This window comes from Culex quinquefasciatus, chromosome 2, assembly GCF_015732765.1.
Source record: "Culex quinquefasciatus strain JHB chromosome 2, VPISU_Cqui_1.0_pri_paternal, whole genome shotgun sequence".
In the NCBI taxonomy this organism is placed as follows: Eukaryota; Metazoa; Arthropoda; class Insecta; order Diptera; family Culicidae; genus Culex; species Culex quinquefasciatus.
Genome location: NC_051862.1, coordinates 110,469,822 through 110,485,039, shown reverse-complemented (window position 1 = coordinate 110,485,039; position 15,218 = coordinate 110,469,822). Strand labels below are relative to the sequence as shown.

Sequence of the window (15,218 nt, the reverse complement as noted above, 5' to 3'; positions counted from 1 at the left end):
ATTTTTGAAGGTTTAATTAACAGGGGTCCACTTTTGGAAAAGTTTGGATTTTCGTTGTCCTATATTGGACCCCAGTAATTTTTGCTCGAAAATGAGCAGTTCTTCGCTTTATTTTAGTAAAGTTCCTTAAACTTACATTATTTTGACTTGCTGATGTTAAATAATCAGTCAAAAAGTGATTGGATATTCAATTTAATCATAAAATATAAATGCAGTTTTGTTGTGAAAATGCTAGTGGCCATGGCTGATTTCAGATGTCGAACTCAAAACACTTATTTTGCTGAAAAGGACAAATCAATATCAGTCAACATTGATTTAAATGATGCTAAACATGCCAAATAAATGATTTGTAGAAAACAACACGCTTGAAATTGTGATTTTATTGAATTTTTCATCAAAAACCCTTTGAGGGTCCACTATAGGAAAGGGGTCCACTAATGGATAACGTACCCTAATCGCAGACCAGATGAAGAAAATTTCTTAATGTCATTTGGAAATTTCACTTGCAGCTGCTTGGAGGAATTTGGATTTTGTAAGTACTATTTTTTTTGTAAAATTTAACGTCTCCATCCATGATTTTTGACTGTTCAAAATTGTTTTTTGAAATCTCTTTGCAGATAACAGTTTTGCTGCGATTATTTCTTCAGCTCACGTGAAAATCAAGGTAAGATTGGTGGAACAAACGAAATTGCACCCTTTTCCGGAAACTAACCTCAAATTTCATCACGTCTCCTTGCTTGTTAAAGAGATTGAACACGCCGCCTTTGACCGGCTCGAAAGATGTTTTTGCTGAAACTTATTAATTTTAACTTTTCCACAGCTTACTGCCGGACGGAACTTGACAAAACGTTGGAGCACAACAGCAAGTCCTGCCCTGAAACCTGCTCTAAGACATGTCGTGCGACCTGCCCTGCGACCTGTCCGCCGGGACGTGAGAGCCGCTTCAACAAAAAAGCAACAGGTAGGTTAAACTAATACAAAAAACACCCTCCCAAAAACAAAGCCAAATTCCCTCAGGTGTAGACGTAAACAAAAACACTTTTCAATCTTCTGTCATACAAAATTTCATTTTTATTTCGTTTGCAGTTTCATCACGACATCCGGATCACCTGAGCAGGACAGCAGGTCCTCGGACATCACGCGTTGGTTGTTGACCATCGACGCCGGGAACTGCTCTTCGCGAGTCGCTGCAACAGAATATAAAAAAAAGCTCAAGGTAACGTAACCAAACTAAAAAACATCATCAACCTCCAACCCCTCCCCCAAGGTGGATCGTTCATAATAAAAAAAAATCAGGGGTGGACAAGTGCTAATCCTATTCCCCCATCCCTTACTTACTTTTACTGCTCAGACAACCCCCGGGTCATGAGCTGTCTCCAGATGCGCTGCCACTGAACTCGGACTTGGGCTGCTACTCTCCAATTCCAACACGGAACTCCCACACTTCTCAGATCTTCCTCCACTTGGTCTAACCACCTTGCACGTTGCGCCCCCCTCCGCCGCGTTCCAGACGGCTCCGAGTTGAACACCAACTTCACCGGATTGATAGTCTGGTTCGGTTGGCGCGCATCCAGCGTGTCCGGCATTCTCGCGACGTGTCCGTCCCACCTGATCCGGCCAGCCTTGGCGACTTTCCGAATGCTTGGCTTGTCGTAGAGTTGCGCCAGCTCGTGGTTCATCCTTCTCCTCCATACAGTGTTCTCACGCACGCCGCCAAAGATCGTCCTAAGCACTCGCCGTTCGAAAACTTCAAGTGCTTGCAGGTCCTCCTCGAGCATCGTCCATGACTCGTGCCCGTAGAGAACGACCGGTCTTATCAGCGTTTCGTACATGGTACACTTTGTACGCCGGGAAAGATGACCAGACCGTAGGGTCTTGTGGAGTCCATAGTAGGCACGACTACCGGTGATGATGCGCCTCCGAATTTCTCTGCTGCAGTTGTTGTCAGACGTTACCAACGAACCGAGGTACACAAACTCCTCCACGACCTCGAACTCGTCGCCGTCGATCGTCACGCTTGGTCCTACGCGAGCCCTAAGGGACTCGGTTCCTCCTGCCAGCAGATATTTCGTCTTCGCCACATTCACCTTCAATCCAACCTTTTCTGCTTCCCGCTTCAATTCGGTGTACCGCCTGGCCACCTCCTCGAACGTCCTGCCGACAATGTCCATGTCGTCGGCATAGCAGATGAATTGGCTGGATCGGTTGATAATCGTGCCCCGCATGTTGAAGCCCGCCCGCCTCATTACACCTTCAAGCCCAATGTTGAAACAGAGGCCGGAGATACCGTCACCTTGTCGCAGTCCCTTGCGCGATTCGATCGGGTCGGACATCGCCCCCGAAATCTTCACGCTGCACCGTGCCCCGTCCATCGTCGATTTCACCAGTCTGATCAGCTTCCCGGGAAAGCCGTTCTCGTACATGATCTTCCATAGCTCTTCGCGATCGACCGAGTCGTACGCGGCTTTGAAATCGATGAACAGGTGGTGCGTCGGGATCTGGTACTCGTGACACTTTTGGAGGATTTGGCGTAGCAAAAAGATTTGGTCCGTCGTCGATTTCCCCTCCACAAAACCGGCTTGGTACGGCCCAACGAAATCCTTTGCACGCTCCGACAGACGACAGAAGATGATCTGAGACAGCACTTTGTAGGCCGCGTTGAGAATAGTGATGGCTCGATAGTTCTCACATTCCAACTTGTCCCCCTTCTTGTAGATCGGGCATATTACTCCCTCTTTCCACTCCTCCGGTAGCTGTTCTGTGTCCCAGACCTTGACTATCAGCCGGTGTAGACAGGCCGCCAGTTTGTCCGGGCCCATCTTGATGAGTTCAGCACCGATACCATCCTTACCCGCTGCTTTGTTGTTCTTCAGCTTCTTGATGGCATCCTTAACCTCCCTCATCGTGGGTGCTGGCTCGTCCTCGCCGTCCACCATACCGCTGACGTCGTTTCTCCCGTCGCCCTGGTACTCCGCCTCTGGGCCGTTCAGGTGCTCGTCGAAGTGCTGCTTCCACCTTTCGATCACCTCACGCTCGTCCGTCAAGATTCCTCCGTCTTTATCCCGGCACATTTCGGCTCGCGGCATGAAGCCAGTCCGGGATTGACTGAGTTTCTTGTAGAACTTACGCGTTTCGTTGGAGCGATACAGCTGCTCCATATCCTGGAACTCCAACTCTTCCAGGCGGCGCTTCTTATCCCGAAAGAGATGGGTTTGCTGTCCTCGCAACTGTTTGTACGACTCCTTGTTCCCACGAGTGTTGCGCAGCAGCCACTTGTCCCGCGCTGCTTTCTTCTCGTCCCAAATCGCCTGACATTCCTCGTCGAACCAGCCGTTCCGTCGAACTCGGTCCACGTACCCGATGGCGCTCGATGCCGCTGCGTTGATGGCTGCTTCCATATGGCTCCAGCAGGCCTCCAGAGGGGCTTCGGCAAGCTCACCCTCGTCAGGCAACGCAGCTTCGAGTTCCCGCGCGTACTGGGTAGCGACCTCATGGTCCTTGAGCCGCTCCAGATTATACCGCTGCGGGCGACGGTACCGGATCTTGTTGACCTCAGACAGGCGTTGGCGCAGCTTTGCCACCACCAGGTAGTGGTCCGAGTCGATGTCCGCGCCACGGTAGGTTCTGACGTCGATTATGTCCGAGAAGTGCCGACCATCGATGAGAACATGGTCGATTTGAGTCTCCGTGTCGTTTGGTGATCTCCAGGTGTACTTGTATAGGGAGGTGTGCTGGAAGAAGGTACTACGTATGGCCATTTTCGGGAGGTAGCGAAATCGATGAGTCGTAGGCCGTTCTCGTTCGTCTGCTGGTGAGCGCTGAACCTCCCAATAACCGGTCTAAACTCCTCCTCCTGGCCAACTTGAGCGTTCAAGTCGCCGATGACAATCTTGACGTCGTGTTTTGGACACTTCCTGTACTCGCGGTCAAGAAGCTCGTAGAAAGCGTCCTTGTCATCGGCGTCGCTTCCCATGTGCGGGCTGTGCACGTTTATGATGCTCAGGTTGAAGAATCGGCCCTTGATTCTCAACCGGCACATTCTGTCGTTGACTGGCCACCAACCAATCACGCGCTTCGCCATTTCGCCCAGCACGATAAAAGCTGTCCCCAGCTCGTGTGTATCGCCGCCGCTCCAATACATAGTATACCCACCGAGTTCTCGGTGGTCCTTCCCCGTCCAGCACACCTCCTGCAGCGCCACGACTTCGAGACCGCGGACCCGCAATTCGTTGTGAAGAATGCGGTCGCTCCCATCGAAGTTGAGAGACCAGCAGTTCCACGTCCCGAGTTTCCAATCCCTGGATCCCCGAAAATCGGGTCGGCGATTGGATCGGCTCGCATCTGGAGCTCTCTGCACTTGATTTTTACGGCGGGTGCGTGTAGCCATCACCAACCCCCTGTCTCGCCGGAGGACCGTCCCCCATCCCTCTCCTACGTGATTTATGGATGGCCACTTTCATAAACAATAACATTCATTGCTAAGCATTGATTACTAATAGTGGAACTAAATGACCTTTTTCTTTTCTTCCACAGTTTCCTGCTGGACGGAACGGTCGAACAGGTTGGGCCGGTTCGCTAATCATCATCTGTCACCTAGACGGAACACCGGGAGTTCCTCATCCGGTCCTCAGCACGGAACGAGGGTTGGCCGCAATAAAGGTTTGCCCACGTAAAATGTGCGCGCCACATCGACGCCGAGCTGTTTTCGATAATCCGGTCCGATCCGGTCCGACACGGATCGAAGGTTGGCCACGAAGCCGAGTGGCCACGCAGAAGATGCGCGCCTAAAAGTTAGTTAAGGTTTCAATCATTTTTTTCAAATCCAGCAACACGTTTAGTTTTGTAAACTATTTGATGTTTTTTTTATTTTTCTTCCACAGATCAATTTTCAACAATCAACACCGGGAGTTCCTCATCCGGTCCTCACCACGGAACGAGGGTTGGCCGCAATAAAGGTTTGCCCACGTAAAATGTGCGCGCCACATCGACGCCGAGCTGTTTTCGATAATCCGGTCCGATCCGGTCCGACACGGATCGAAGGTTGGCCACGAAGCCGAGTGGCCACGTTGAAGATGCGCGCCTAAAAGTTAGTTAAGGTTTCAATCATTTTTTTCAAATCCAGCAACACGTTTAGTTTTGTAAACTATTTGATGTTTTTTTTTTTATTTTTCTTCCACAGATCAATTTTCAACAATCAACACCGGGAGTTCCTCATCCGGTCCTCACCACGGAACGAGGGTTGGCCGCAAAAAAGGTTTGCCCACGTAAAATGCGCCGAGCTGTTTTCGAGCATCCGGTCCTCAGCACGGAACGAGGGATGGCCATTAAGAAGGTGCTCGATCCCGAGCTGGCCTGGTTGAGCTGGTTGTCGGCACGGACAAAAGATTAGCCAAGAAGAGGATGCGCGCCTCACTCAGGCCGTTCTGGAATACCCGCACCTCGGCCACTCCAGGCCGTAGTTCACACCCGAGCTCTCACCGGATGCTGCTCGAAGAATTTGGGACGTTGGGAATCCGGGCTGGTCGCGTCGAGAATCTGTCCATTTTTTTTTTTACTAAAAATGACCTTATTCCGAAGAAATGGTGAAAATTTTGTTGGCAATAAATTAAATTGAACGAAAAATCGTTTTGTTTATGTTTAAAATGACAATTCTAATCGGAAGAACCAACTCGATATCTATCCCTGGGCCCAAAATGGGATTTGTGTAATATTACACGTTTTATAGAGTACTTTCATAGATGTAATATTAAGTGTTTTTTCTCACAAAGGTGATGTGATTTTTTGCTGTGAATGTTTTTGTTTCAAATTCAAACATTCTTCATGTGTGATTTTATTTTTTGTCATTTCTATATTGATTTTTTCAGAATCAATTATTAAAGTGGAAAAATGGGACAAAAAAAATAATTATCAATTTTGTAAAAATGTGAAATGAACGAAAAAAACATGGGTTGTTGTACAAAGTGACTCAATTATTGAATTTCTTACACACAGAAAAAAATCCAATGGTAAAATCGCATGCAAAAGCATGAACATAACCTTCGTTAAAATACACACTGCATGTACAATTTTTGCAAACACACAAAAAAGTTGCAATCGACCAGATTCAAACCAAGCACCAACAGTAAGGACTGGCGCCTTAGCCCACTCGGCCATCAGACCGTTGAAAAGCATATATGAGCTTGACATTTCGGTCAAGTAGGTTTCTCACATAAAATTGCATAAAATAATGCAACATTTATTTTACACCCAGACCTTTTACACGCAGCTGGACGTCTACTTTTTTAGCTGTGGCCGTTTAGAATGTGTTTACTTCAAATATTTTTGAAATATTTAAAAATGTCCCGAAATGATTCAAGTATTCAGCAAAATATTTTTTTTAATAAACTTCAACAGTTTGGGTCTCGTGGCGCAGGGGTAGCGGCTTCGGCTGCCGATCCCGATGATGCTATGAGACGCGGGTTCGATTCCCGCCTTATCCACTGAGCTTCTATCGGATGGTGAAGTAAAACGTCGGTCCCGGTTTCTCCTGTCTCGTCAGAGGCGCTGGAGCAGAAATCCCACGTTAGAGGAAGGCCATGCCCCGGGGGGCGTAGTGCCAATAGTTTCGTTTTTTTTTTTGAAAAAATCGTTTTAAAATATTTTGTAAGATAAACAGTATGTAAAAAAAAGTATTTACACCCCTTGGGCACTATTAGAGTGTGTACGTGCAAGTGCGGTGTTTACCTTCCGACCAGCGCGCCGAATAATATCGCGAAAAACCGTGGTTACCCGGTGTACTGCGGCCTGAAGTTTTGTGGATCTATCCCGGAACCTGTCGTGAACCGGTTGCCAACAGAGTACGCGCGCGACGACTGCGGAATCGGCTAATTTTTATTAATTTTGTTCGATCACGCGGCCTGATCGGGCCAAACAAAAGAGTTAAAAAAGTGCTCCTCGCGTGGCCAGTGCGAGTTCATCGTCGTCGTCGTCGTCGTTCTTTGTGTACAATGCACGTCGGCCCGTCTTGTCGGTGATCTGTGTGGTGTGCTACCTAAAAGGAAGTGTGGAAGATTTTTCGAAGAGTGCACAGTGGGTCGGATTGGCACTAAGGTGCAAACAAAAAAGTCGGCGAAAAGTTTTTGAAAATTTTCAAAGTGAAAAATAATTTGAAAAGTAAAGTGCAATTCATCAACCGCGAAGCACTACCCCTCCCGCCCCCCGCCCCCCGCCCCTCCAACAACGTTTTGGGCGTCTGTACTCCAGGTCAGGAGCGGCCTATAACACCAGGGTTTTCGATCCCTTCCAACTGTGAGCGGCTGTTCCCAGCGTAAGGGGCGGCTCCATAGAAGTGGTCGACCCCCCCCCCCCACCTTCTTTGAGCGTCTGTTCCCCAGGTTAGGGGCGGCTCAAAGAAACCGGTGTCCTGCTCCATCGTCGAGGTAAGCGTCTGTTCTCCACTTTAGGGGCGGCTTACTGCAAATAGAGTTAGGACCCCCCCCCCCTCGAGCGTCTGTTCCCCAGGTTAGGGGCGGCTCGAAACAGCGTCTGTTCCCCAGGTTAGGGGCGGCTGATTAAAAGTCCCAGCGCCAGGGTGGGACTCTAAACAGTCCTGGTACGACGGTCCTCCGGCGAGACAGGGGGTTGGTGATGGCTACACGCACCCGCCGTAAAAACCAAGTGCAGAGAGCTCCAGATGCGAGCCGATCCAATCGCCGACCCGATTTTCGGGGATCCAGGGATTGGAAACTCGGGACGTGGAACTGCAGGTCTCTCAACTTCGATGGGAGCGACCGCATTCTTCATAACGAATTGCGGGTCCGCGGTCTCGAAGTCGTGGCGCTGCAGGAGGTGTGCTGGACGGGGAAGGACCACCGAGAGCTCGGTGGGTATACTATGTATTGGAGCGGCGGCGATACACACGAGCTGGGGACAGCTTTTATCGTGCTGGGCGAAATGGCGAAGCGCGTGATTGGTTGGTGGCCAGTCAATGACAGAATGTGCCGGTTGCGAATCAAGGGCCGATTCTTCAACCTGAGCATCATCAACGTGCACAGCCCGCACATGGGAAGCGACGCCGATGACAAGGACGCTTTCTACGAGCTTCTTGACCGCGAGTACAGGAAGTGTCCAAAACACGACGTCAAGATTGTCATCGGCGACTTAAACGCTCAAGTCGGCCAGGAGGAGGAGTTCAGACCGGTTATTGGGAGGTTCAGCGCCCACCAGCAGACGAACGAGAACGGCCTACGACTCATCGATTTCGCTACCTCCCGAAACATGGCCATACGTAGTACCTTCTTCCAGCACACCTCCCTATACAAGTACACCTGGAGATCACCAAACGACACGGAGACTCAAATCGACCATGTTCTCATCGATGGTCGGCACTTCTCGGACATAATCGACGTCAGAACCTACCGTGGCGCGGACATCGACTCGGACCACTACCTGCACGGAGAAAAAAGAGTTCCCAAAATTGTGAACAAGCGTTCATGAAAATAGGAACCGCGAACAAAGTGTTCAAATTTCATGGTACGTTTTTCAAAATCGTACCATGGAATTTGAACACTTTGTTCGAGGTTCCCATTTTCATGAACGCTTGTTCACGATTTTGGGAACTCTTTTTTCTCCGTGTGGTGGTGGCAAAGCTGCGCCAACGCCTGTCTGAGGTCAACAAGATCCGGTACCGTCGCCCGCAGCGGTATAATCTGGAGCGTCTCAAGGATCCTGAGGTCGCTACCCAGTACGCGCGGGAACTCGAAGCTGCGTTGCCTGACGAGGGTGAGCTCGCTGAAGCCCCTCTGGAGGCCTGCTGGAGCCATATGGAAGCAGCCATCAACGCAGCGGCATCGAGCGCCATCGGGTACGTGGACCGAGTTCGACGGAACGGCTGGTTCGACGAGGAATGTCAGGCGATTTGGGATGAGAAGAAAGCAGCGCGGGACAAGTGGCTGCTGCACAACACCCGTGGGAACAAGGAGTCGTACAAACAGTTGCGAAGACAGCAAACCCATCTCTTTCGGGACAAGAAGCGCCGCCTGGAAGAGTTGGAGTGCCAGGACATGGAACAGCTGTATCGCTCCAACGAAACACGTAAGTTCTACAAGAAACTCAGTCAATCCCGGACTGGCTTCATGCCGCGAGCCGAAATGTGCCGGGATAAGGACGGAGGCATCTTGACGGACGAGCGTGAGGTGATCGAAAGGTGGAAGCAGCACTTCGACGAGCACCTGAACGGCCCAGAGGCGGAGTACCAGGGCGACGGGGGAAACGACGTCAGCGGTATGGTGGACGGCGAGGACGAGCCAGCACCCACGATGAGGGAAGTTAAGGATGCCATCAAGAAGCTGAAGAACAACAAAGCAGCGGGTAAGGATGGTATCGGTGCTGAAGTCATCAAGATGGGCCCGGACAAGCTGGCGGCCTGTCTACACTGGCTGATAGTCAAGGTCTGGGACACAGAACAGCTACCGGAGGAGTGGAAAGAGGGAGTAATATGCCCGGTCTACAAGAAGGGGGACAAGTTGGAATGTGAGAACTATCGAGCCATCACTATTCTCAACGCGGCCTACAAAGTGCTGTCTCAGATCATCTTCTGTCGTCTGTCGGAGCGAGCAAAGGATTTCGTTGGGACGTACCAAGCCGGTTTCGTGGAGGGGAAATCGACGACGGACCAAATCTTTTTGCTACGCCAAATCCTCCAAAAGTGTCGCGAGTACCAGATCCCGACGCACCACCTGTTCATTGATTTCAAAGCCGCGTACGACTCGATCGATCGCGAAGAGCTATGGAAGATCATGTACGAGAACGGCTTTCCCGGGAAGCTGATCAGACTGGTGAAATCAACGATGGACGGGGCACGGTGCAGCGTGAAGATTTCGGGGGCGATGTCCGACCCGATCGAATCGCGCAAGGGACTGCGACAAGGCGACGGTATCTCCGGCCTCTGTTTCAACATTGGGCTTGAAGGTGTCATGAGGCGGGCGGGCTTCAACATGCGGGGCACGATCATCAACCGGTCCAACCAGTTCATCTGCTATGCCGACGATATGGACATTGTCGGCAGAACGTTCGAGGATGTGGCCAGGCGGTACACCGAATTGAAGCGGGAAGCGGATAAGGTTGGATTGAAGGTGAATGTTGCGAAAACGAAGTATCTGCTGGCAGGAGGAACCGAGTCCCTTAGGGCTCGCATAGGATCGAGCGTGACGATCGACGGCGACGAGTTCGAGGTTGTGGAGGAGTTTGTGTACCTCGGATCGTTGGTTACGTCGGACAACAACTGCAGCAGAGAAATTCGAAGGCGCATCATCACCGGTAGTCGTGCCTACTATGGACTCCACAAGACCCTACAGTCTGGTCATCTTTCCCGGCGTACAAAGTGTACCATGTACGAAACGCTGATAAGACCGGTCGTTCTCTACGGGCACGAGACGTGGACGATGCTCGAGGAGGACCTACAAGCGCTTGAAGTTTTCGAACGACGAGTGCTTAGGACGATCTTTGGCGGCGTGCGTGAGAACACTGTATGGAGGAGAAGGATGAACCACGAGCTGGCGCAACTCTATGGCAAGCCAAGTATTCGGAAGGTCGCTAAGGCTGGCCGAATCCGGTGGGCCGGACACGTCGCAAGAATGCCGGACGCGCTGGATACGCGCCAACCGAACCGGACTATCAATCCGGTGAAGTTGGTGTTTAATTCGGAGCCGGTTGGAACGCGGCGGAGGGGGGCGCAACGTGCGAGGTGGTTAGACCAAGTGGAGGAAGATCTGAGAAGTGTGGGAGTTCCGAGTCGGAATTGGAGAGTAGCAGCCCAAGACCGAGTTCAGTGGCAGCGCATCTGGAGACAGCTCATGACCCGGAGGTTGTACGAGCAGTAAAAGTAAAGTAAGGGCACTTATCACATTTTGTGATGAAACTTGTAAACAGTTTAAAGTTTGACAGAAATTAGTACTACGTTTTGTTCAGAAACTCATGCCGAACATTTTGCTATTGAAAGCTTATGAAAAGATGATTTACATAAGAAGTTATATAACAAATACTATTACAGAAATAAAAAAAAGTGCAAACAAATTTGTACACCTTTTGAAAAATTAACATAAATAATGTTATTTGTTGACAAATCACCATAAATCCAGTCTCCCAACTCCAAATAGGCATCCTTGACTGATTAAAAAAATAATTTGGATTGAATATAAAGTGTACTAACTACTTAGTATAATAGTTTATATAACTCTGCAAATTCTATATAAAACTTATCTAAACTTAATTTTGCAAACTTTCAATTCAACTAAATGTCAATATATAACCATAGAATTGCTAAATAAACATTTTGGAGTGGGTATATCACCGTTTTGGGGTCTTTGTATCGATAGAATAGATTTTTCGTTGGAATTTCGTACCAACCCGGAATTACGTCTTCGGAAAATCCGCCGGCATCCAAACCGGTCCACGATTCACAAGTCAACCTATGTGGCATCGGAAAGGGCATAACATTTCAAATCTTTTGATACCCATATTTTGTGTCCTCGACTTGGGTGAACGAGGTGGTGATGGCCGAGGCACAAAGACAGTAATTACACATTAAAACTACATTTATTTAACAAATAACTAAACAGTACAACGAATTAAAACTAGCTGCGCCAAACGCGCTGGCTGCGCGCGATGGTGGCTGAAGCTCTTTTGGTGGATGTCGAGCTCTTGTGACATCATCTGTGTGGTAGCTTCACTACCACCAGTGAGTCTAGCTGACGAGGGATGTCCATTTCTTGCGTATGCAACATCTCCCCCCTTAAGTTCCTGTTGCGGCGTCACCATCTAGATGATCTGCGTTGAGACATCGAGGGTGCCGAACAGCAGGAACTACTGTTGATGGTCGACTGCGTAGGCACGTTCGTTCTGCTTCACCGCCACTGTCCGAGTCAAACCAGTTCGCTTTTTGGCAGACTCCTTGTGAACTCGGCGATCTTCCAGACATCAAATCGACTGGGTGCGATGCAGTCACGGGGATGCTTCGGCTGTCATCTGCATACAATGTCACTGAAGCCTAAAAAGTACCAAAGTTTTGGTGTCTAGTGTCAAAATTATGGGGAGTAACATGACAAAAAGGGCGCAAAATCGAAAGGACGAAAATATTTTTTTCTTTATTTTTGTTTCGTTAGTTAAAATGAAATTAAATGTGTACCATTATCCGGGGCAAATCGAGACACATGGGGTGAATTGAGAAGTGATTTTAGCAATGTTTTTGCACAATATTTGAATACAGTGGACTCTCTTGCTGTCGATATTGAAGGGACCGTCGAGAACGGGGGTTATCAAATTATAGAATGGAAAATCAAAGCAATCTATTTGAAGGGACTGACAAATTTATTGACAGCTGGAGCAATATTGATAACGAGAAGATCGACAGCCAGAGAGTCCACTGTATTTTTTAATTTGTTTCAGTAGGAATAGACACAAAACAACAAAATTAGTTTCTAAATTTGAACTTTTATGTCTAAGAACAGCTGTTTTGGCTTTCTTGTCGAAAATTTACCAACACTTTCAAACCACGGGTTACCATAGAAGTTGGTTTGTTTGACTCAAAAACATGCTTTTTTGTAAAGCCCCACAACGTCCCTAACAATGGGCTATGCCCTGTTCGTGGACTCGCTCTTAAGGTTTCCCAACAACATGGTTGAGCTCAACCGCCTCAAATTGTAGATTTAAATTAACATTATGATGATCTGTAAGTTTATTGGCCAAATAAGAATTTGTGGAAGACATTCCAGAGGATTTGAAAAAGACACCTGCTGGGAAGCTTTGCCTGAGACCTGATGCTAAACATATATTGTTGGTGGCGGCATTTATGGTTTATTTTAATGAAAAGGATCAATATGAGCTGCTACAGGATTATTTTCCAAAAAATTAAATAAGACTTATTATATTTTGATTTGTGACCCTCTGAAATGTTATTCCCGAAACAGCGCCACCAAACATTTGGTGGCGGCTTCAGCAAGCTACGTCAGTATCACGGGCCTGGATGCAGTCGACAAACAGTTTGTTTTTGTTGGTCACGCAATGATCGTTTTCGGCTGCTGTGACCCGTGAACGGCAGCGGGTCAGCTTCTGGACCATGATAGTAATTAACTATTCTGGGGTTAATTATAAGAGACGAGCACATGGAGTCCCGAGGGGCGGGACAATAGTAAGAAATTAAATAATTTAATTAATTAACGGTCAAAATTAACAAATTAAGGCAAAATTAACTTTTGTTTACGATCAAAACAACGCCACCTCTTTTTACATCACATTGATTTGGCAGCTTGACATTGCGCGGGATATTTGTTGTTGTGTGTACATCGCTTTTACTGCATCGGAAAGTACAATAATGCCAGTTCACTTGGAACTGTGGCGTTCCAGATCCTAACCTGCCTCCTGAACGTGGTCAACCGGATCCAGGCAGACAACGTCCAACATCATTTCCATCGGCATGATTAACTCTGGAAAATTAGCTGACTCGTCCCCATTGGATGATCGCAAATGAATTCACGGGGCTTCGACAAATCGCCGTGTCTGTTTTCGAGTGCAAACTGGCCTCCAACCCTGCTTTCCCAACATTTACAGCACCGATTTCATGGATTTCGTCTAGGAAGAGCGACTGCTCCTGAACATCAACGAAGAATCCATCGAAGATGATCCAGCGGACGTACATTTTGTGACCGGAAGACCCGGAATATGAGGATGGGCCAGGACCAAGAGCCAATTGTGGCGAATCATGTAACGATGTAAAATTACGTACGTGTTCCAGAGAAGTGGTCAGGACGGAAGATGCCTGCGAGAGCAGAGTTTTCGGTAAAATTATTTTGGTAATGAAAAGCGAACACAAAAAACAACAACCAAATCTTATTTTTATTTGTGATAATAAAAATGAATTTTCACCACGCAACGTAATATCGACACAACACTAAAGAATATTATTCCGCTTCATTTTGATTTTGTCTAGTCCTAAGAAACAATATGGAGAAGAAACTTCGGTTTGCCCTTTCAATCCTTCGGGAAGCAGCACCGTTTTGTTCTCCAGCCCGGTTCAGAATCCTCAGCATAGGTTCCACCGTAATCATCCGCAACAACTCTGCCATAAAAAAAATTCTCCTGCGTCCACCCATTCCCATTAAGCAACACGTCTGCATCAGCTGCTGCTTGTCCAGGTTCTTCTGAAAGGGCACCGCCCGCCCATCCGGCCCCGCCGTCATCATTCACTGGCAAACGTCGTTCATTTCCGGTCGTTTCACCGCCGGCTTTATCACAACCGGTTCAATGGGACCGTCCAGAGGTCCAGGAACCGTTATTCGTTTATCGTGTGACTAGATACCGGGCGGCCAGCAGTGCGGCCACATTGTCGGAAACGTGTACGCGTGCTTGAGGTAGGAAATGCACACGACACAAATCTTCTGCGGCAGGCCGTCCGCCTCGCTCGAATCTAGGCCGGTCACCTCGGTCAACAGCCGGCTGATGGGCATCGTCCAGCAGGGACACTCGCAGGGATGTTCATGCAGGTTGGGCGGGATTTTGGCGTAGATTGTGTGCGATCCGGGCGCGGAGAGGTTGGGTTCGTGCTTAAAGAATAATTCTCCGTTCCCCTCAGCAAAGCCATCGTTCTGGAAGAAAAATAATGATTCAAATGATGAATGCAAAATAATCTCTTTCGCCGGCAGCATCTACTCTACCAGCGGATCACATCTTTTCTGCATTCTCCGTTAATTTCACTTTATCCATCACCACTTTTTTTTTCCAACGCTTCACGGAATTCATACAAACTTGACAGTTGAGCGCGCGAAAGAGAAACAAACCAAACCAATGTTTAGAATGCAGGTGAGGCGCTGTCAGATGTCAAATGACGTGAGGTATTTAATTCCTTAATACAGTATGTAAAAAAAGTATTTACACCCCTTGGGCACTATGCACATTTTGTGATGAAACATGTAAACAATTTAATGTTGACATAAACCTAGTACTACGTTTTGTTCAGAAACTCATGCCGAACATTTTGCTGCAAAAAGCTCATGAAAAGATGTTTTCTATAAAAGTTATATAACAAATACTATTACAAAAATAAAAAGATGCAAAAAAAGTTTGTACACCTTTCGAAAAATTAACATAAATAAAGTTATTTGTTGACAAATCACCATAAATCCAGTCTCCCAACTCCAAATAGGCATCCTTGACTGATTAAAAAAATAATTTGGATTGAATATAAA

At 48.0% G+C, this 15,218-nt stretch overlaps 1 protein-coding gene and 1 long non-coding RNA gene across 2 annotated transcripts; one reads left to right on the top strand and one right to left on the bottom strand.

Moving 5' to 3' along the window:
- The first annotated feature begins 459 nt into the window (after positions 1-459).
- Positions 460-1,196, top strand: LOC119766632. The gene is made up of 4 exons (XR_005277020.1): positions 460-532; positions 618-664; positions 821-961; positions 1,087-1,196. It is a non-coding gene; the product is annotated as an uncharacterized LOC119766632 (long non-coding RNA).
- A 12,717-nt stretch (positions 1,197-13,913) lies between these two features.
- On the bottom strand, positions 13,914-14,765 carry LOC6043635. Its single transcript, XM_038251662.1, has 2 exons — positions 14,688-14,765; positions 13,914-14,618 (listed from the first exon to the last, which is right to left on the bottom strand). Exons 1-2 carry the CDS (start codon positions 14,709-14,711, stop codon positions 14,325-14,327), a joined length of 318 nt encoding a protein of 105 aa, XP_038107590.1. The 5' UTR covers positions 14,712-14,765; the 3' UTR covers positions 13,914-14,324.
- Between the last annotated feature and the right edge of the window lie 453 nt (positions 14,766-15,218).